This window comes from Mustelus asterias, chromosome 1 (assembly GCF_964213995.1).
Source record: "Mustelus asterias chromosome 1, sMusAst1.hap1.1, whole genome shotgun sequence".
Classification (NCBI taxonomy): domain Eukaryota; kingdom Metazoa; phylum Chordata; class Chondrichthyes; order Carcharhiniformes; family Triakidae; genus Mustelus; species Mustelus asterias.
Window position 1 is genome coordinate 148984318 of NC_135801.1, and position 23851 is coordinate 149008168.

General features: G+C 44.3%; 1 protein-coding gene across 4 annotated transcripts in view; it reads right to left on the reverse strand.

Moving 5' to 3' along the window:
• amacr (alpha-methylacyl-CoA racemase) overlaps positions 1 to 23851 on the reverse strand; it is a 74041-nt gene that overhangs the window by 46999 nt on the left and 3191 nt on the right. The window contains exons 1-2 of one of the 4 annotated variants that reach the window (XM_078220399.1): positions 8252 to 8376; positions 1610 to 1863 (exon numbers count right to left, since the gene is read on the reverse strand). In XM_078220399.1, coding sequence (XP_078076525.1) covers positions 1610 to 1853 — 244 coding nt within the window. In that variant the 5' untranslated portion in view covers positions 1854 to 1863; positions 8252 to 8376. Of the gene's footprint in view, positions 1 to 1609; positions 1864 to 7344; positions 7440 to 7625; positions 8072 to 8251; positions 8377 to 23851 lie in introns of those variants that run through there. The other 3 variants (XM_078220390.1, XM_078220408.1, XM_078220381.1) reach the window with 3 other exon arrangements.

Here is a 23851-nt window from a genome sequence, read left to right on the forward strand (position 1 = left end):
ACTAACTTGTTTGGGAGATTCAATGATATTCATTGGAAAGCCTAAACCCCGATCTCTCAATGGCTTCCCTCTCAAAGTCCATCTCCATGGCAGGTTCACAACTGCACCATGGAAATCCAATGTAAATATATTAATAACATGTCTGTCTCTCCTCAGTGGAAGATTTGAATGCCTCAATATCTGCTGTGGCAAAAATGGCAATGGTTACATGCACAGTGGGTGCCAGGTGCTTTTGAGGATTGAAGCAATACCCTCCACTTCTGCTGTCCTGTTTGTCGCGGAGAGGGCAAAATTAAATGAGGTTCTAGCATTTCCTTGTTTGATTTGGGACATTGAATTTTAATTCTTTTACTCTATTTTCTGAATTGGACACAATATTTATTTGGCTAAATTTCTAGGGGCAAAGTTGTACTTTAATTTCATAGGGCTGGACTTGGGACTTTTGTCGTCTTCCTTTTCATGTGTTCACCTGGATCTTGCTGTGTGTGAAGTTCTCTGAAACTGATATTTTTCACTGCGTTCAAAACCTGAGGAAATGGCATTTCAATTGCCTGACATTTTCAGAAAGCTGTCAACCATAAAATTACATGAAATGGGCTGCTGCACCAGCCAGCAATCTCGATCACCTTCAAGTGAAATTTGATGGATTTTTCTTCACATTAAGTAACACCTGCAATACACCAATAGTGCAGCATTCTTTTTGAATAATTACATTTGTGTGGATGAAAGGAAGGATGAAAGGATAATTATAGGAAATATTCTAATACCAAAGCATTTGGGTATAAAATCAATCATGATTTTTATTCAGAGAACAAGCTCAGTCAATGAAAAATAAGGCACAAAACCTGCAGCTCGCTAATTAACAAGCCCAGACTAGAGGAGCTATCAGGTTGCATTATGGCTCAAGATCATTCACAAGCAGACCCAGAATTACCAAGAACCTGAAACCTCTACGAGAGGCAACAAGCATAAGAAAACAAAATTGGTGGGGTTGGGGTTTTTAGAGCATCCAACAGCTCTACCACACCTCAACTCTTATCCAATTGATATGTCAGAAAATATTGTAATGCTGCTTTGACCCAGGATCGACAAAGAAAATCAAATGTATGATACAAATTGCATGACAATTGAAAATCAGGACCATTACAGAAATTATAGTTCATTCACAGTGCTGACAGTCATAAGACTCTGAGACTCCTCTGCTGTGTTGTGCATGTACTAAAATCTGTTCCGTTGTAAACTAACTTGTGAATAAGTGAAATAAAAATTGTAATTAAAAAGTTAATTGAAATCCTTTATATCACACCAGAGTAACAATGTTTCAGTGAATATATGGACTCGTCAAAAATAGCAAATGCTGGAAACATTGCTGAGGATAGACACTGCAATATTTTACTTTGTACCTGGTTCCAGTGCTGGTTTCTAATCAGCTTTTTATGTCATTTATGGAGACAAACTTCAGACTGTATTTGAAATTAAGAATTTTTTAGCTAAAGTATATATTCATAAATAGAGTTACATTGGGATCTAAGAATGCACCACAGAATGTAAAACTTTGAAATTATTATAAAAATTATAGAATCGCCACTACAATTTGTTTGCATCTTACCTCTCCGAAAAGGTTCAATGAGGACATCAGATTGATTACAAAGCTGCTTCAATACCTCTACTCCCCCTGGTTTCTTCAGATTCAAGGCCACTGAGCGTTTGCCTCGGCCTAACACATCAGCTGTAGCTGTGCCTGTTCGATCTATGCGCACAACTTTAGCACCAAAATCAGCCAAAATCATTCCACACAAGGGAGCTGGTGCCAGACCAGCTAGCTCAATTACACGAATTCCTGCTAAAGCCATTCTGTTTCACCTGTAAAAGGAAGACAGTTCTATGTTAATTAAACAATACTTAATTAAATTAAACAATTATATAAATATAGCTCACAAAATGGGGTATGAAAGGCAAAGCATCCACAATACTCTTTGTTGAATCTTAAATGCAGCTCCTTTGAACTTGATATTTACCAGATGCCTGTAAAGGGAGGGTGCAGGGATGCGTGATAACCTGGTGATGGGGAGTTGGGGGGGGTGGGGGGGTGGGGGGCGGGTGGCGGTGGCAGATGTTAAAGGGGGGGGCGGGGAGAGAAATGGCAAGGTCAGAAAGGTAGAAGTTCTTGTTGAATTTAATGGCAGTGCCTCATAGAAACACAGAAAATAGGAGCTGGAAGAGGCTATTCGGCCAGTTCAGCCTGCTCAGCCATTCATTAGATGCGTGGGTTAAGTTGACTGGCCACGCTCAATTGCCCCTTAGTGTCAGGGGGACTAGTAGGAGAAATATGTGGGGTTACAGAGTGGGATTCTTGTTGATGCAGGCTCGATGGGCGGAAGGCCTCCTTCTGCACTGTAGGGATTCTATGATTATGATCATGGTTGATATTCCAACTCAATAGCTGATCCCGCCAACTCAATAGCCTGATCCACATATCCTTTAACGCTCTCGCCTCAAGTGGTATATCTAACTGTTTCTTTAAAATATTCAATATTTTGGGTCAAATTACTTTTTGTGGTAGTGAATTCTATAGGCTGACGACTCTCTGGGTGAAGAAAATCTTCCACATCTCTGTCCTAAACCATCTACACTATCGTCGGACTGTGATCTCTGCAGACCCCAACCATCAGGAACATCTTTGTTCCATCTCCCTTGGGTCTAGTCCTGTTAAAATTTTAGATGAGATCCTCCCCCGCTCCCCCGTCATTCTTCTGAACTCCAGCAGATGCAATCCGAACCAACACAATCTTTCTTCATACGTCAGTCCTGCCATCCAGGAATCAGTCTGGTAAACTTTCTCTGCACTCCCTCTAGAATAAGAACATCCTTCCTCAGATAAGGAGGCTTAAACTGCATACAATATTCCAGATGTGGCCTCACCAAGGCCTTGTATAACTGCAGCAAGACATCCCTGCTCCTGTCTTCAAATCCTCCCCCTATGAAGGCCAACATACCATTTGCCTTTTTTACTGCCTGCTGCACCGACGTGCTTACCTTCAGTGACTGGCGTACGAGGACACCCAGGTCTCGTTGCACATGCTCTTCTCCTATTTGCCTTCTCGATTTTGCGACCAAAGTGGATAGCCTCACATTTATCTAAATTATACTGCATTTGCCAATCATTTGCCCACTCACTCAACTTGTCCAAATCACACAGAAAGATCTATGCCTCATGGTAAATGTTCTTCTTCCATTTTCTGGCTGGCAACTAAAAGCTTGCAGGCTTCCTTGAGGGGACTGGGGTATAAGACAAGGAGTGCCCTGGAGGAGACAGTGGCATAGTGGTAATGTCACTTGTCCCAGGGTAATGCTCTGGGGACCAAGCTTTGAATCCCACAATGGCAGATAATGAAACTTGAATTCAATAAAAATCTGGCATTAAAAGTCTAATGATGACCATTAAGATAATAATCGTAAAAACTCATCTCGTTCACTGATGCCCTTTAGGGGACCATTCTTACTTGGTGTGACCTACATATGACACAAGATCCACAGCAATGTCACTTAAATGCTCTCTTAAATGGCCATGCAAGCTCAAGGATGTTTAGGATGGGCAATAAATGCTGGCTCAGATAGCGATGCCCACATTTCATGAATGAATAAAAAAAATAAAAGCAGCCACCTGAAACTGGCAGTTTTTTCAGTTTCATTGCTGTATGTCCCAAGCCCTGGAACATCTAGCTGGAAGCTGCAAAATTGTTAATGTGGGCGACATGGTGGCTTACAATGGTTAGCACTGCTGTCTCATAGCGCCAGCAACCCATATTTAATTCTGGCCTTGGTTGACTGACTGTGTGGAGATTGCACATTCTCCCTGTGGGATTCCTCTGGGTGCTCTCATTTCCTCCCACAGTCCAAAAATGTGCAGGTTAGGTGGATTGGCCATGATAAATGCACAGTTACGGGAAGAGGGTGAGGGGTGCACCTGAGTAAGATGCTTTTGTGGAAGGTCGATGTAGATTTGATGGCTGAATGGCCCAATTTAAATATAATAATGCAATGCCCAGGCTCTCCAAGCCAGGACACATGCCATCTAAACTGCTACCAACCGGGGGAATAGGCTGTCCAAGGTTTAATCTTTAACACCCTCCCCAAAAGCAGGCAGGAGAGGGTAAACATTGAGGCCTCATTAACAATACTTGTTGAATGTTACCAGCATTGTTTTGCCTCAGAATTTTAGCAGCTGTGGTTTTGTATTTTTCATCCTTTATTTTTAAACAATGAACAACCAATAATGAATGTCTTAACTATTTTATTTGTATAAATGTATGGTAAATGTCTAAGTAGGCAAAAGTCTGATACCACAAATTAGGGAGTACCAAAAATCATGCACTCAAACAATCATAGAAAGTTAATGGCACAGAAAGAGGCCACTTGACCCGTTGTGTCTGCACCAGCTGACAAATGAGCTAAATTCCACTTTTCAGCATTAGTCCATAGCCCTGCCGGTTACAGCACTTCAGGTGCACATTCAGACACCTTTAAAATGAGTTGAGGGTTTCTGCCTCTTGTACACTTTCAGATAATGAGTTCCTGATCTCAACTACCCTTTTGGTAAAAAAAATGCATCCTCACACCTCTCGAATTACTTTAAACCTATGCCCCCTAATCACTGACCTCTGCTAATGTGAATAAGCCTTCCCCCTCTACTCAAATCAAAACCCAAACAGTTTTATACATCTCAATCAAATCTCCCTTCAGCCTCCTCTGTTCCAAGGAGAACAGTTTTAAAGTTTATTTATTAGTGTCACAAGTAGGCTCACATTAACAGTGCAATGAAGTTACTGTGAAAATTCCCTAGTTGCCACACTCCAGCACCTGTTCGGGAACACTGAGGGAGAATTTAACATGGCCGATGCACCCAACTAGCACACCTTTTGGACTGTGGGAGGAAACCCACAAAGAATGGGGAGAATGTGCAGATTCCACACAGTGACCCAAGCTGGGAATCAAACCCGGGTCCCTGGTGTTGTGAGGCAGCAGTGCCAACCACTTTGGCACCATGCTGCCCTAGCCAAGCTTAACAACACCAGTCATAGACATAGAACAGTACAGCACAGAACAGGCCCTTCGGCCCATGATGTTGTGCCGAGCTTTATCTGAAACCAAGATCAAGCTATCCCACTCCCTATCATCCTGGTGTGCTCCATCTGCCTATCCAATAACCGCTTAAATGTTCCTAAAGTGTCTGACTCCACTATCACTATCACTCCATTCCACACCCCAACCACTCTCTGCGTAAAGAACCTACCTCTGATATCCGTCCTGTATCTCCCACCACGAACCCTATAGTTATGCCCCCTTGTAATAGCTCCATCCACCCGAGGAAATAGTCTTTGAACGTTCACTCTATCTATCCCCTTCATCATTTTATAAACCTCTATTAAGTCTCCCCTCAGCCTCCTCCGCTCCAGAGAGAACAGCCCTAGCTCCCACAACCTTTCCTCATAAGACCTACCCTCCAAACCAGGCAGCATCCTGGTAAATCTCCTCTGCACTCTTTCCAGCGCTTCCACATCCTTCTTATAGTGAGGTGACCAGAACTGCACACAATATTCCAAATGTGGTCTCACCAAGGTCCTGTATAGTTGCAGCATAACCCCACGGCTCTTAAACTCCAACCCCCTGTTAATAAAAGCTAACACACTATAGGCCTTCTTCACAGCTCTATCCACTTGAGTCTATCCCATTTTTCCTCATAGCTGCACTTCTCTGCCTTCAATTTTCACTTTTGATTTTGCCCTTGAATCTATTCTTGGGTATCCATCTCCCTGCCAAACAAGAAACTCTTCCCATCAAAACTAGCAAAGTGTCCCACAAGGAACTCAGTCCCACCTCTGTTCAGGTGCAACTTAATAAGAAGTCTCACAACACCAGGTTAAAGTCCAACAGGTTTATTTGGTAGCAAATAACATAAGCTTTCGGAGCTTGCTGCTCCTTCGTCAGATGGAGTGGTCTCTGTTCTCCAACAGTGCACAGACACAGAAATCAAGTTACAGAATACTAATTAGAATGCAAATCTCTACAGCCAGCCAGGTCTTAAAAGGTACAGATAATGTGGTTGGAGGGAACATTAAACACAGGTTAAAGAGATGTGTATTGTCTCCAGACAGAACAGCTGGTGAGATTACTCAAACACACAGATTATGCAAGACCAGGGGCAAGCTGTGGGGGTTACTGATAATGTGACATAAATCCAACATCCCGGTTTAGGCCGTCCTCATGTGTGCGGAACTTGGCTATCAGTTTCTGCTCAGCGACTCTGCGCTGTCGTGTGTTGTGGACTTGTGCAGCCTGTACAGGTCTCATCTTCCCCTGAGCTGGTCTCAATGTTCCAAGTATCTAAAACCCTCCCTTCTGCACCAACTTTCCAGCCACACATTCATGTCTTATCCTCTTACTCCTGTACTCACTTGCAAATGGCCATCGGAGTAATCTGGAGAATACTACTTTTGAGGTTTTGCTTGCTAATTTTCCCCAAATCCTGCCTGCAGGATCACAGTTCTCTTTTTACTCATATTGTTGGTACTGGCATGGACCACAACTGCTGGCTATTCACCCTCCCTCCTCGGGATGCTCTGCAGCCGTTTAGTGAGATCCTTGACCTTGGCACAAAGGAGACAACATACCATCCTGGAGTCACATTTGCTGCTGCAGAAATACCTGTGTATTTCTCTAATGACTGAATCACCTATTACTATGGCTTTCCTTGTACCCCTTGTACAGCTGAGCCATCCTGGTGCCATTGATTTCCTCTGGCTACACTCCCAAATGAACTATCATTCTCATCAGTATTCAGAATTGAATATTGGTTGGAGAATGGGATGCACTCAGTGGACATCCGGTGGTCACCCAATGCTTCTCTCATTTGCATACTTTTAATCTAAAGAGTGACCACATCTATAAACATGCTATCCATGTAGCTCTTAACCTCACAGATACACCACAGTGATGCCAGCTGCTGCTCAAGTTCTGAAACCCAGAGATCAAGCTGCTACAACTGGTAACATTTCCTGCACCAATGATTACCCAGGATATGAAAAGTATCTTGGGTTCCCACATTGCACAGGACATGCATTCTCAGTGTTGGAGTAGCCCTGCCATTCCTTTAATTTACCTTGCTACTACTAAAGAAACCTTATCAGTACATACCAAGTTCATTTATTTATTTTGTAAATTTGTTATAATTTACGCTGTTAAAATAATATAGTAGAAATTTGCATTTTCCTAACTTAGAGACAAGGAAAGAAAAACTCAGCAATTACTGGAGGCTGATAAACAAAAAGGCATAAGATGGATTACCTGAACCAAATTCCCAGCTCTTCACTCAACTTCTCATCCAACATACATATCATTTAGCATGGTCTCGTGTCTGTGCACCTCTTTCTGCGTGCAGGTTTAAAATTGCTCTGCTTCTACGGAGAACTTCTGATGTAGTGGTGATCACCTATTGCTGATTGACAAATAACTGCCACTTCCAGCAGTTCCTTGTTGAACTAGGCTATTAACCTAACATTGTTTAAAAATGGAAGCCTAACTCTTAATCCATGTTGAAAGTTAAGAAAAGTTCCATCTGAACTTACCACCTGTACCAGATCTCGAACTTGTCACTCAATCTACATTTCACTCAGTATAATCTCAGGTCTGTTCACACCTTCTGCATGTGAGTTTGAAACCTCTTTGCTTATATATAGAGCCTCTGGTGACTAGTTAGGTAGCACAGCTTTCTGCTACAGTGATTATTGTAAAATATTTTCAAAAAAGACTGAAGCTCAATCCACTGAAAGATTAAGGCTCTATATTAGTAAATATGACACCCAAAATCTTACGTCATCTGTTCCCTGCAGAGATGCTGTTTGACCAACTAGGTTTTCCATCATTTTGAGTTATTTTGTCTCAGGTTTTGGAGATTGAATTTTGCTGTGTCTGTATTCACAATAATTTTGAGTGATCAGGAAGTCCTACACTCAACAGAGGTTGTTCCCTAAATCAGAAGCTGAGTGGAAAACTCAGCTCTTTGTTAATGATTGTCCACGACAGGCAACAACTTGTACTGAATTAAAGTCCACCGCCTTTCTGGTAATTTATTTAGAGTTAATTAGTAAGGGGAACCAAGTACTCTGGAACGTATTCATAAATGGTATTAGGCAATGTTTTAGGGTCAGTGTCAACTTCTCTGTTTTTGACTCTGGCCCTCACTGACTCCCACCTGGTTTTGCTGTTGTTCCAGGGAGTTAAATTCTGCTGTGCAGGGATTTGTACAATAATTCTTCAAGAAATTCCAATTCATCTTTCACTCTTTGAAGTATGGGAATTCAGATTGGCAACCAGAGGGGGTTGGGGGGGGAGGGTGCTGTGGAGAGAAAGTTATGCAACTGATACCTGTATAAAAAATATGCAACAAAAATATGCAATCCCATTATTGATTTTCCCTTGCCTTCTAAAAATTGCGAGGACCCACAATGCTTTTTGTCTTTCTACTTGGGATCTTTCCTTGATGTTCTCAACGAATCAAAATCCCGATTCGTCACCAATTATATTTTTGTAATGTCCTAACAATGTTAGGAATTGAGGAAAAGAGCTGGTTTACACACATTGGGGCCCGATTTTACCATAAAGTTGCACCCATTTTCGGACGTGAAAACTTGATAAAGTCAGGTGTGAGGTAAGTAGCGCAATCTGCGCCCACCTCCGCACCAGTTCCCCCTTTACCAAGGTCCAAAAATGGCCGCGATCGGGACCGTGCCCGAAATGGTCATGACGTCCATTTAAATGCATTTGCATGCATTGCCATTGACTTAATGGGCTGCACGCCCAACTTTACCGGCACTTCCCCCTTTACCAGCACGTTCGCCCATCCGGAATCGGCACGAAACAGACATGCTCCATAAAAGTCCGATTTGGGCGCTCCATCAGTGGGGTTAGTGAGGAGGTAAGTGTTTGACAGCTCTCTGCTGCTTACAGGGGTCCTTTTGTTGCGGCCATTTTCTTTCTCGGGTCAATGGGGGCTTTGCGAGTGTGTGGGGGTGGGGGGAGGGTGGGTTGCTCACCTGGGTGTTCAATGTCCGATTTGCAGCACGGACCCAGATCTCAGCACGGACCTCGGGTCTTGTCGATGCTGCTGGGTCCTAGTGCACTCAGCACTCTGCCAGCTGAAGGATGTGCAGAAAGCTCTTGCAAATTGCACTGCTGCAGTCTCTGAACTTTTCACGGAGCTATGATTCTGGGGAGCATGTAGGTGGGGGAATGGGGTTGCTCTATATCTCTGGGAAGCATGTGGGTGGGGAACTGGGGATTCTGTGATTCTGGGGAGCATGTGGGTGGGGGAATGGGCAATATGGACAGTGACTATTGCTGGGCTAGGAGCAAGCAGCATTCCTTAACCTCTACGTGTTCCTCTCCAACTCCAACCCCCCCCCCCCCTTCAGATTGATGAGATGGCTTTTGCGATGCCACCGATTGATCTTGCTGTTCTTTTTGTTGCTGCTGGAGCTGAGGAGGAGCAGGAGGAAGAATTGCGGGAACAGGAGGCAGGAGCAGAGGGAGACAACCACAGGAGGCAGGAGGTGGCCGCCATTCACCCGGGAGGGGAGGGGTATGGGAGGTGGCAGGAGGAGAGAATGGATTTCCCAGCAGTGCTGTGCACGAGTGTCATTTGAACAGATGTCAGACACCGAGTGCCGCCGACGGCTCTGCCTCCGTAAGGAGACGGTGCAACACATGTGCCACCTGTTGCAGGACCTGGCACTTCAGGGCTGGTGGGGGGTGAGGGGGGTGGAAACATACACCCACTCTCAGTGGCTGTCAAATTGATGGCCGCGCTGAACTTTTATGCAACTGGCACCTTCCAGACCCCCAGTAGAGATGTTAGTGGCATTTCCCAGTCAGCTGTGCACACCTCTGTCAAACAGGTCATGGAAGCCCTTTATGCCCGGGCTGGGCAGTACATCGAATTTAACCTGGACCAGGTCCATCAGGAAACCCAGGCTACTAGGTTTGCAGCCATTGCGGGGTGCCTAATACAGGGGGCCATCAACTGCACCCACATCACCCTCAAGGCCCCCTTACAAAATCCACAAAGATTCATCAACAGAAAGAGATTCCATTCCCTGAATGTCCAACTGGTGTGGGACCACAATATGAACACTGTGGACGCCTGTGTGAGACACCCAGGCAGTGTGCATGACAGCTTCATTCTCAGGAGCTCTGACATACCAAACGCATTTGAGGAAGAGCCCAGGCTGCGGGGGTGGCTCGTGAGTGATATGGGTTACCCGCTTCGGACATGGCTGATGACGCTTATGCAGAGGCCTGTGACTGAGGCGAACACCTGCTACAATGAGGTCCATGTAGCAATCTGTGCGATAGTGGAGAGGTGTATTGGGCTCCTCAAAATGTGATTCCGGTGCCTGGACTGCTCTGGCGGGGCCCTACAATACAACCCTCTGATCTCTTCCTGCATTGTAGTGGTGTGCCGTGCCTTGCACAACCTGGCACAGCAGAGAGGTGACCTATTAGAGGAGGAGGAGGACGACATGGAGGCCAACCAGCTGGGTGTCGCTGGGGAGGAGGCTGCCCAGCAGGAGGAGGAAGAGGAGGAGGAGGAAGAGGAAGAGCACACCAAGGCGTTGGAGGGCTGGTAGCTCGAATAAGACATGCGAAGGTGGCTAGAGAGGCCCTGATCAACAGGCAGTTCAGTTGCTAAGGGCCTATGTCAGTGGGTTCCATTTCCCCCCCCCCCCCGCCCCAAAGTCTTTCTAACTCCTGCAACATTGTCACACCAGAGTGGTGGGCTTGGGTACGCTGTGTTAGCGAGTTTCTTTGGCAGGCAGGCAGGGTGATGACAGCTCCCTAAGCTCCATTATGATGATGCCCTAGTGCAAATTAGTCTGACTCCTACCTGAGCTCCACATGCGTGCTGGCAGAGTAAGGGATCTGAAACCCCCATACAGGGCCCTGGGGCGGGTGGGGTAGGGGAGGGAATGGCTTGTGGGTTCTGGGGAGCCAATGGCTTCATTTTCTCAGTGACACAGCATTGAGTGGCCTGCCCAACTGACATCAACATGAAGCATCTCCAGCAATCGTCAATGGAAGAGGATTCCTATTCGAGACAAATTAGTCACAGGTCGCTGGTGAAAAAACATTTAATGATTACAATAAAGGTGTTTAAATAATAAGTCCTAACATAAAAATGTGTAAACAGAAAACGTTAAGCTGCTTAAGGATCTATCTAACAATGTAGCTCTTCGCCCATGCCATCTTCGTGCAACTACTACTTTCTAACCTTATGTGGCCTACCGTTACATCTCAGTGTCTCCCCAGAATGTACATCGGAGGTGGAGGGGCCCAGCTACCTACCTCGCCCCGTTGCCTCTGATGCGCATGGCGGGCATTCTCTGGAGGCCCTGGACCATGAGGGTCCTGGCCAACTTCCAGGTGTCTGGGATGTTTTCATTACATCCTCTTCATCCAGCTGCCCCCGAGATGTCCTGGTGTTAGGAAGGGGGAAGTCAGAAGGTGTAGCCTTAGCCACAGCCACAGCCTCCTGGCTGGATGGCACCCGGAATGGGCTTGAGCCCTTCCTCCTCCCTTGGGGTTCCTGTGGGTCCTTGGTTCACTCCATGAGATGGCAGTGCTTCTGAAGTGAGAACCAGGAGCTCCGGCACCCTCTGGCCCCGTCAGTCCTGGAAGACCATCTGCGTACTACTCATGTTGGTCGAGCCCACTGCAATGGCCATCTGAGTCGGGGGCCACCTGTCAATGGCCGCAGCAAGTTCTAAATTCTCCCTCAGTGTATTGGAACGGGCGCCGGAATGTGGCGATGAGGGGATTTTCACAGTAACTACATTGCAGTGTTAATGTAAGCTTACTTGTGATTAATAAATAAACTTTAACTTTAAAAAAGTGCCCTCTGAGACTGGGCCACGCTCTGCAGCCCCTCAGCCATGACCCTCTGTGACTGGGCCACATTCTCAAGGGCTGCTGCTGTAGCCTGCTGTGTCTCAGCATTGTCCGGCTGGGTCTCCTGCAAGCTCTCGAGCCTCTCAGCCATGGGCTGCAGAACCTCGAGATTCCTGTTTAGTCCCTCAGCTGGGGCCTGCTGTGACTTGGCCATTGCTTGGATCCTGCCACTCATGGTGAGGATTCCCTTCCCCTGACTTTCCACTGCAGAGTCCACCCTTGCAGCATTGACCTGGGAACCATGCAAGGCAGGCAATGGCTGGCCCGTCTGAAAGCTTTGGGACTCCTCCCAACAGCCTCGCAGTCAATCCAGTGTGGTCGTCGGCCTCTGCTGCATTCCCTGGCTCTGTCCAGTGTGGCCGTCAGTGCCCTGCTGGAGGGGAAGAGGGTGTCCCGCCTGTCCTCTGCTGCATCCAGCAGCCTTCCCAGGTCGCCCTCAGTAAATCGTGTGGTCATTTTTTCCTGCACTGCCTGCCTGACCATCCTTGGGTTTTTTTTAATGGAGCTGCCCCTCATTGGGGCAGATCAGCTGCAGGCAGTTTGGCAGAGCATTCCAGCAAGTTACATAAAGTTTGCTTGTTAGCATTGAGGGGAAGGCAAGTGAGCACTTGCAGGTGTGCTGGTGGGGAGTGGGGAAACAGTGCCTCAATGACTGGGGAAGGGTAGAGAGAGGGAGGTGTCATACAGCCATTAGAGTCAGGAGGAGATGGGGGCCTTGTCCAGGAGGGGGTGGGGGGAGATTCACTCTGCCTGAGAACAGGGGGGGCGTAAGGGGGATCCGCTGCCACTCTACTTGAGCTCGGTGGAGGGGAAGGGTGGATCACTCTGCCTGAGATCAGTGGAGGGGCAGGGGGAGGGTGGATCACTCTGCCTGAGATCGGTGCGGGAGAAGGGGAGGCCCGCTGCCACTCTGCCTGAAATCGGGGGGGGGGGTGGGGGGTGGGGGGGGATAAGGGGGTCAGTAATATTGTGGGGGTGGGGCAATGTCAGCGGGGGCCAGTGGGAGGCATTATCCGGCACAGGAGGGATGTGGCAGGATTTTGGGTGCATTAAGCCCCGCCCACAGGATTGTGCAGCATGACTCGGACTTGCTGATATTTTTGCAGGCAGACTGCGTATGGCGCACCACAGAACAGGCCTAAAAATCGGAAAAGTTTCAAGTCCGCCCAGCACTTAGAATCAAAATGATAAAATGGAATCCATAGATTAAATAACAACAGATTTATTGCGGGAGTTGTTGCCTGTACAGAGTAGAAAATGAAACTGAACAGGAGCCCGTGAAACATCCCAATGACATCACAAACAAATCATGTGACTGGCTCTTAAAGCAATCAATAAATATATAACTAGTTTAGCCGCAATTGGAGTATTGGATCCAATTCTTTAAAACGGATATGAAGACATTAGTAAGGGTGCATAAAAGAATTATGAGAATGGTTTCAGGGATGAGGGACTTCAGTTACAGAGACAGATCAGAAGCTGGGGTTGTTCTCAATGGAGAAGAAAAGTTCGAGAGGAGATTTGATACAAGTGTTCAGCATCATGAGGGGTCCAGACAAAACAGATAGAGAGAAACTGTTCCAATTGGTTGAAGATTTGAGAACGTGAAGATACCCTTTTGGTATCTTCAATGGCAAAAATGAAAAATGTGGAATAATGTTTATCACCCCGCTGAAGTGTTTAGAATCTGGAATGCACTGCCCAAGAGCATGGTTGAGGCAGATTCAATCATGGCTTTCAAAGAGGAATTGGGCCTGTGAAACAATATGGCAGAGCTATGGTGAAAAGGCCGGAGAGTGGCTCTAGGTGAATTGTTCTTGCAGAGAACTGGCACAGACAGGATGGGCTGAACAGCCTTCTTACGTACTGTAACCATTCGATGATTCTTTGGGAATCTTCGACAGAATTAATTTTAAAAGGCAGATGCCACAAGACGCAAGATATCGGAGCAGAATTAGGCCTTTCAATCATGGCCGAGAAGTTTCTCAACCCCATTCTCCCACCTTTCCCTGCAACCTTTGATCCCATTGGTGGCTGATTCTCTCTTTCAGATACTGACAGCTGATTGTATAATCTTTTGTAAATTTGGCTGCATTTAATCAAGCTTCAAATATAACTTTACCTATCTTATATTTTGTATCTCATGGAGTTTAGCAGCCCATTGGTCAATTTTTGAACGTACTAGGCTTCTTTAAATAGCTTACTTACCTGAAAAGCATTCAGTTTATCCATAATGATTTCCATTTGAGCTATACTCCTACTTGCCATTATAATATCAAAGAGTATCATAGAATCCCTACAGTGCAGGAGGAGGCCATTCGGCCCATCGAGTCTGCACCGGCGGCAATCCCACCTGGACCCTATCCCTGTAACCCCACCCAGAGAAATCCCACACGGACACAGGGAGAACATGCAAATTCCACACAAGGTAGTCACCCGACCTGGAATTGAACCCGGGTCCCTGGCGCTGTGAGGTAGCAGTGCTAACCACAAGTGCCAACATGCTGCCGCTTACTGCCGAACAATAAGTTGAACCCCATTTGACATTGTTCCATCTGAATCTGTTAATTATTCATTCATTGTGCTCTGCCAAAGACAGGTCTTCGGCCCATTATCTGCTGATGCTTCATCCTGAGCCATTATCTTGGCAGTTGTTGTCAATGGTGGTTTCCACCTTCACATCAGGGCAAGGAGACAGGTCCCAGGTCCACCTCATCTGGAACAACCTACCTCAGCTAGGAATTGAACCTGCACTGTTGCTATTATTCTGAACCACAAACTAGCCATCCAGCCAAGTGAGCTAAATGACCCCCAGTCCAACCTGCTAATGTCTTTTGGGAATTTTCTATTTCTTTCTTCACATTGACTACAGCATTCACAAATTAAATCTCATATCACATGCTTAATATACTTTTTAACTTCTAAATCTGGACCATGCATACATAGATAGAGAATCTTGTATCCTACTGCTATCCCCAAGGTACACTGCCTGTCACTTACTAATAATATGAAAATGTAGATTTTATCCTAATTCTCAGCTGATTAATGTTGTAAATGAATGCAGTTCCACTCTTCCTTCCAAGTCATTTAATGTTGCTGTCCATCTAATCAGTTATATTATCTATGACTACTTACACTAGATGTCTGTGTATAAAATCCTGCTGAGATTTAACTCTTCCCTTTCACTAGGTGCTTCCTGCCCCAGAATTAGTCACCATGTCGGTGAACCTGAAGCCCTCCTTCTTGCATTATACCTCCCTTCTGCACCATTGTCTTCCAGTCTTCTTGACACAAGGCCAATATTCACTTTGAATAGTAAAAGCTGGCGGCATTAGGCTCACGCTATACCTGATTTCCTAACCATTTGTTTACATTGTGTTGGCCTCTTTTAGGTCAATTGACATATATTATCAATTACTTTGTCCCAAAGCACTTTTATCAAATTTAAAACTTTACTGTTCCCAATTTCAATGATTTGCCATCTCATTACAGTACTTTTACAATTCAATTATTTATTTTACAACCCTAATACTATATATCTCACAGCCTGAACAGTTTTTGTGGTTGAAAACTGCTCAGTTTTACCTTTGCTTATAACCTCATTTCATCTTCCAGCGAAACATATTTTACAACTTCTTTAAATCCATTTTATGATAATCTTATCAATAATGTAACCTCGCTGATATCTATGCACCGCCATTCTGCTATTTTAACTGATCCTATGACTGAGAGGACTGAAGATAAATTGTGCATAATAATTGGTTTGAGATAATCACCAGATCTAAGTAGGAAGCTGAAATGTTACTCTAAGTCAGGACTTCAAAGTTCCCTCAGCACAACCCAAGCAAGATGTGCCAGCTGCAGTGATTATGCCCCTTGATGAAACTGACTGGTGAAAATAAGGTGCATGTCTCTCACTAGATAGAACAGTTGACCACCCATTTTGCCATGTCCTGTAATTTCACTGACTCAGTAATAATATTTTAGTTTAATTATTAGTGTCACAAGTAAGCTTACATTAACAATGCAATAAAGTTACTGTGAAAATCCCCTAGTCGCCATACTCTGGTGTCTGTTCGGGCCAATGCACATATCCAGCACGTCTTTTAGACTGTGGAGGAAACTGGAGCACCTGGAGGAAACCCACGCAGACACGGGGAGAGCGTGCAGACTCTGCACAGACAGTGACCCAAACTGGGAATTGAACCCGGGCGCCTGGCGCTGTGAGGCAGCAGTGCTAACCACTGTGCCACCATGCCAACCCTAATATTGAATAAATAGACATGAAAAAAGAGGAAATCTTAAATGGAATCAAAAAACTGTGGTATATGTAACTCAGCACTTGATTAAAAAGAAGAGATGACAGGATGTTATAGTTGCGGACTCCTAATCAGAGCTGACAAAAGCAGAAATACTCGTCCCTTAATAAGGCTGACCGAACCAAGATAGTAGGGGAGAATAACAGATTAAAGTAAACATACTATTTCAAAGAAGAAAACAGCCTTGTGACCATTGGTAGTGGAAGAAAGTCAGGCATCACTAGTATTCCTATGGGAAACTGAAATTGCAGGACTTGAGAATACTACATACAAACATATAAAATAGGAGCAGAAGTAGGCCATTTGGCCCCTCAAGTCTGCTATTCAACTATTCAATTGGAGCATGGCTATCCTGTTTGCATTGAATTCCACATTCCATTTAGCCGATGGCCTTTGGTAATCCTGCCCAACACGAATCTATCGCTACCTTAAAAATATTCAACAACTGCCTTGACTGCCCTCTGAGGCAGAGTCAAAAGTCGCACAATGCCTCGAGAAGAAAATTCTCCTCATCTCGGTCCTCGAAGGCGACCCCTTTAAAACAGTGTCTCCTAATTCTGAACTTACTCACAAGAGGAGACATCATTTTCGCATCTACCTTGTCAATGCCAATCGGAATCCTGTACACTTTAATCAAGTTACAAGCCCAGTTTAATCAAGTTACAAGCCCAGTTTTTCCAACCTATTCTGATAAGGCAACCCACTCATTCCAGCTATCAATCTAGTAAATCTGCTCTGAACCGATTCCAATACATTTCATCCTTCCTTAAATAATGAAACCAAAACTGCACACGATTTGAGATGTGCTCTCAGGAATGCCCTGTATAACCGGAGAACAGATATCCACTCAACCGGAGCGTAACATCCTTACTTTTATGTTAATTACCCTCATAATAAAAGATTGTATCCCATTGTCGAGGAGAATACTGAGATACAGGCTATTGGGCTAGACGGGATTGAGGTTAATAAGGAGGAGATGTTAGCAATTCTGGAAAATGTGAAAATAGATAAGTCCCCTGGGCCGGATGGGATTTATCCTAGGATTCTCTGCGAGGCTAGAGGGGAGATTGCAGAGCCTTTGGCTTTGATCTTTATGTCGTCATTGTCTACAGGAATAGTGCCAGAAGACTGGAGGATAGCAAATGCTGTCCCCTTGTTCAAGAAGGGGAGTAGAGACAACTGTGGTAATTATAGACCAGTGGGCCTTACTTCTGTTGTGGGCAAAGTTTTGGAAAGGATTATGATAGGATTTATAATCATCTAGAAACGAATAATTTGATTAGGGATAGTCAACACGGTTTTGTGAAGGGTAGGTCGTGTCTCACAAACCTTATTGAGTTCTTTGAGAAGGTGACCAAAGAGGTGGATGAGGGTAAAGCAGTTGATGTAGTGTATATGGATTTCAGTAAAGTGTTTGATAAAGTTCCCCATGGTAAGCTATTGCAGAAAATAGGGACGCATGGGATTGAGGGCGATTTAGCGGTTTGGATCAGGAATTGGCTAGCTGTAAGATGGGAAATGTTCATCCTGGAGTTCAGTTACTAGTGGTGTACCGCAAAGATCTGTTTTGGGGCCACTGCTGTTTGTCATTTTTATAAATGACCTGGATGAGGGCGTGGAAGGATGGGTTAGTAAATTTGCGGATGACACTAAAGTCGGTGGAGTTGTGGACAGTGTGGAAGGTTGTTCCAGGTTACAGAGGGACATAGATAAGCTGCAGAGCTGGGCTGAGAGGTGGCACATGGAGTTCAATGCGGAAAAGTGAGAGGTGATTCACTTTGGAAGGAGTAACAGGATTACAGAGTACTGGGCTAATGGTAAGATACTTGGTAGTGTGGATGAACAGAGAGATCTCGGTGTCCATGTGCATAGATCCCTGAAAGTTGGCACCCAGGTTGATAGGGTTGTTAAGAAGGCGTACGGAGTGTTAGCTTTTATTGGTAGAGGGATTGAGTTTCGGAGCCAGGAGGTCATGTTGCAGCTGTACAAAACTCTGGTGCGGCCGCACTTGAACTATTGTGTACAATTCTGGTCGCCGCATTATAGGAAGGATGTGGAAGTGTTGGAAAGGGTGCAGAGGAGATTTACTAGGATGTTGCCTGGTATGGTGGGAAGGTCTTATGAGGAAAGGCTGAGGGATGTGAGGTTGTTAGAGGCATACAAGATGATCAGAGGATTAGATAGGGTGGATAGTGAGAGCCTTTTTCCTCGGATGGTCATAGCTAGCACGAGGGGACATAGCTTTAAATTGAGGGGTGATAGATATAGGACAGATGTCAGAGGTAGGTTCTTCACTCAGAGAGTAGTAAGGGCGTGGAATGCCCTGCCTGCAGCAGTAGTGGACTTGCCAACATTAAGGGCATTTAAATGGTCATTGGATAAACATATGGATGATATTGGAATAGTGTAGATTAGATGGGCTTTAGATTGGTTTCACTGGTCGGCGCAACATAGTGGGCCGAAGGGCCTGCACTGCGCTGTAATGTTCTATGCTTCTATGTTCTATTAGCCTTTTTAATTACATGCTGCGCCTGCGCCAACTTTTTGTGATGCATATACGAGAACACCTCGATCCTATGCATCCCAGCATTCTGCAATAGTTCTCCATTTAAGTAATACTCTTCTTTTTCATACTTCCTGCCAAAGTGACAAACTTTATATTTTTCCACATTGTACTCAATCTGCCAGATTTTTGCCCCCTCACTCAACCTAGCTATATCCATCTGCAAACTCCATATGCCTTTTTCAGCACATACATTCCTACCTATCTTTGTGTCATCTGCAAACATAGCTTGACATGACATAGCCATGTCTTCACTCCCCTCTCAGTCATCGATGAAAATTGCAAAATGTTGAGGCACCAGAACAGACAGCTGTGGGACTCCACTCATCATATTTTGCCAATCATAAAAGATCTATTTATGCACACACAGTGTTTTCTTTCAGGCAGCCAATCTTCAATTCGAACTAACATGTTACCTGCTATATTTTGCAATAACCTTTATCGTGCTTTTTGGAAATCCAGTACGTCTACAGGTTCCCCTCTATCCACTGCATGTATTACTCCTTCAAAGAACTCAAATAAATCGGTTAAACATGACTTTATTTTTATAAAACCATGCTGATTCCTTCCAACTACCTTGAGCTTGTATAAGTGACAAATTCTCCAAAACGAACACCAAGCTAACTGGCCTATAATAATAAAATTGGCCTTTAGTTTCTTGTTTTCTGCCTCCCTCCCTTTCTGAACAGAGGGATTATATCTGCTATTTTCCAGTCTGATGGAACCTTTCCAGAATCTAATAAATTTTGGAAAATTAACACCAACGCATCTACTATCTCATTTAAGACCCTGCAATGAAGTTCATCAGGAGCTGGAGATCTACCAGCTCGCAACTCCATCAGTTTTCTCAGCACTGCTCTCCCAGTGATTATAGTTTCATCAACTTCCTCATTCCCTTCCACCTCCTGATTTATAGCTATAATTGGAATGTTCCAGTTTCTTCTATCGGGAAGACAGAGCAAAATATTTGTTCATTTAATCTGCAATCTCCTCATCTATTATTAACTCCCCATTCTCGCTCTCCAGAAGATCAAAACCCATTTTAATTACTCTTTTCCTGTTTATCTGTAGAAAATCTTGCTATCTGATTTTATATTCCTAGCTAGCTTCCTCTTATAGTCTAATATTTTTCTCCTGATTAACCTATTAGTTATTCTCTGCTGTTCTTTATATTCTAACCAATCATCTGACCTGTCCTTCACCATTATATGCTTTATCCTCAAGTTTGATGCTTTTCTCAACTTCTTTAGTTCATCATAGATTGTGGTTCCTTTCGATTTTTTTCTTCATATTGTTAGGGCCCTGGGCTCGCATCTCAAGGTGTGTTATGAAGCTGGACTAGACCCCAACAATTTTTCTATTTTGGCATAAATGTGAGGATAGAATGCTTCACTTCAGGAGTAATTCCGCTGACAAATTAGGAACCTTAGTGAAACAAACTTTATTTAATAACACAATTTAACTACAAGTCTAACAAACAAAACAGCTTAAGTATTACCCATTGAACAAGAACAATATTTAAAAATGAAAAGAAACAACTCTAATTTCAAACGTGTCTCTGTTTTAGTTCCAAATAAGCAACATTCTTCTTACAGACTCAAAAAACACTATATAGTTAGCAACCATAAATATACTTGCTATGAGTGTAAACTCATGAAGCTTTGAAGCTTTAAAATAGATTTTGTGAGGAGAGCAGCTTGCAGACCTCTGTCTTTAACCAAACCCCATCCAGAACTGAAAGCTGTTTTCTCTGCTACATATCTAGCTCCTCCCATTAATATATCAATACATATCACAAAATCCTATATACTTGAACACACCTTCAATTCCTTTAACCAAAAACCCCAGGGACCTGTTTTCTGTAAACAAAGGTCCAATAGCTCTCTCCTAAGTAAACATTACATGGCTGAAATGAGTAACTATCCTGCTTTTCCAGTATCTGAGCTAAACTGCCTCCAAGCCAACTGTCTGTAGAAAACCAAAACTGAACTTTAGCACAGTCCCCTTAAACAGAAATAAAATAGCAACTACTGTCATCACAGTAGCAGGAATATACTTATTCTGAGCATTCTGAAATATCCTCTTAAATGTCTGCCACTGCTTCTCCACTGAACTATCCTCCAGCATAGTATCCCAGTTCACTTCACCTATCTTAGCTTTCATGTTCACACAGTTGCCCTTATTTAACTTTAAAATACTAATCTTTGGCCACTCTTCCTCCTTTCAAGCTATATGTAACATTCAATCATATTATGGTCACTGCTACTTAGGGGTGCCTTTACTTTAGGCCATTAATTAACCCCGCCACATTAAACAATACTAAGTCTCATGTTACCTGCTCTCTGCTTGGTTCCAGAATATGCTATTCTAAGGAACTATCTTGAAAGCATTCTAAGATCTCTTCATTCAGGCTGCCAATCTGATTTTTCCAGTTCATATGTAGATTAAAGTCATCCATGATTATTGTCATTCCTTTATCACATGCACCCAATATTTATTCTCCTGTAAACCACTCCCACGACTAACTCCTTTCCCCTACTATTCCTCATCTCCACCCAAATCTCCTCCTCCATCCACATCCTGATCGCTTGAACCAAGGTTATCTTTAACTATTGTACCAATGCCATCCTTGATCAAGTGTTACCCCTCCACATTTACCTCGTTTCCTATTATTCATAAATGTCATATATCCCTTAATATTCAGAAACCAATAACTGTCTTCCTGTAGCCAGGTCTCCGTAATGTTTATCAGATCATATTGTGTTCTATCAATTTGTTTACTTAGTTATGAATGCTCTGCGCATTTAGATGCAAAGCTATTAGTTTAGTCTTTTTGCTATCTTTCTCGCATCTACATAGAACATAGAACAGTACAGCACAGTACAGGCCCTTCGGCCCACGATGTTGTGCCGAACCTTTTCCGAAACCAAGATCAAGCTATCCCACTCCCTATCATTCCAGTGTGCTCCATGTGCCTATCCAATAACCGCTTGAAAGTTCCTAAAGTATCCGACTCCACTATCACAGCAGGCAGTCCATTCCACGCCCCAACCACTCTCTGAGTAAAGAACCTACCTCGTACATCCCTGCTATATCTTCCACCACGAACCTTATAGTTATGCCCCCTAGTAACAGCTACATCTACCCGAGGAAATAGTCTCTGAACATCCACTCTATCCCCCTCATCATCTTATAAACCTCTATTAAGTCGCCTCTCAACCTCCTCCGCTCTAAAGAGAAAAGCCCTAGCTCCCTCAACCTTTCCTCATAAGACCTACCCTCCAAACCAGGCAGCATCCTGATAAATCTCCTTTGCACTCTTTCCAGTGCTTCCACATCCTTCTTACAGTGAGGTGACCAGAACTGCACACAATATTCCAAATGTGGTCTCACCAAGGTCCTGTACAGTTGCAGCATAACCCCACGGCTCTTAAACTCCAACCCCCTGTTAATAAACGCTAACACACTATAGGCCTTCTTCACGGCTCTATCCACTTGAGTGGCAACCTTCAGAGATCTGTGGATATGAACCCCAAGCTCTCTCTGTTCCTCCACATTCCTCAGAACCCTACCTTTGTCCCTGTAATCCGCATTCAAATTTGTCCTACCAAAATGAATCACCTCGCACTTATCAGGGTTAAACTCCATCTGCCATTTTTCGGCCCAGCTTTGCATCCTTTCAATGTCTCTTTGCAGCCTACAACAGCCCTCCACCTCATCCTCTACTCCACCAATCTTGGTGTCATCTGCAAATTTACTGATCCACCCTTCAGCCCCTTCCTCCAAGTCATTTATAAAAATCACAAATAGCAGAGGACCCAGCATTGATCCTTGTGGTACACTGCTGGTAACTGGTCTCCAGTCTGAAAATTTTCCATCCACCACCACCCTCTGTCTTCTATGAGATAGCCAGTTACTTATCCAATCGGCCAAATTTCCCTCTATCCCACACCTCCTTACTTTCTTCATGAGCCGACCATGAGGGACCATGGGGGATCTTGTCTTGATCTTCTGTGCATTGATGATCAATTGTCGATAATACATAGCATAGAAGACAAAACACAGAATATAGAAGGCAAATTATACAATGTAATCCTAAACCATGGAGTGCTTTGTACCCAATTTCGTGACTGCAGTTCGGTTACAATGGCACTATGGTTTTGGAAAAGATATGGCAAAAGGTTATCTGATTAATAACTGATTTCAGACACATAACTTATAAGGAGTCTATAAGTGTTGATTTTTGTTTACCACGGCAACTTTAAAAAATTTATTTATTAGTCACAAGCTTACATTCACACTGCACGAAGTTACTGTGAAAATTCCTTAGTCGCCACACTCCGGTGCCTGTTTGGGTACACTGAGGGAGAATTTAACATGGCCAATGCACCTACCCAGCAAGTCTTTCAGACTGTGGGAGGAAACCGGAACACCCGGAGGAAACCCACGCAGACACGAGGAGAGTGTGCAGATTCCGCACAAAGAGTGACCCAAGTCGGGTCCCTGGCGCTGTGAGGCAGCAGTGCTAACCACTGTGCTACTGTGCCATCCAGCGATAGTACTTGCTAGAATATTGTGTGCAGTTTTGGTCTCCTTTTTTGAGGAAGGATATCCTTGTTCTCAATGAGTGCAGCCAAGGTTTATCAGGCTGATTCCAGGGATGGCGGGACTGATGTACGAGGAGAGACTGATTAGGTTAGGATCGTTTTCGCCGGAGTTCAGACGAATGTGGGAGGATCTCATAGAGACTTATAAAATTCTAACAGGGCTAGACAGGGTAGATGCAGGGAGGATATTCCCGATGGTGGGGGAGTCTGGAGCCAGGGGTCACAGTCTGAGGATTTGGGGTAGACTATTTAGGACAGAGATGAGGAGACATTTCTTCACCCAAAGAGTGGTGAGCCTGTGGGATTCATTACCACAGGAAGTAGTTGATGCCACAACATTGAATGTATTCAAGAGGCAG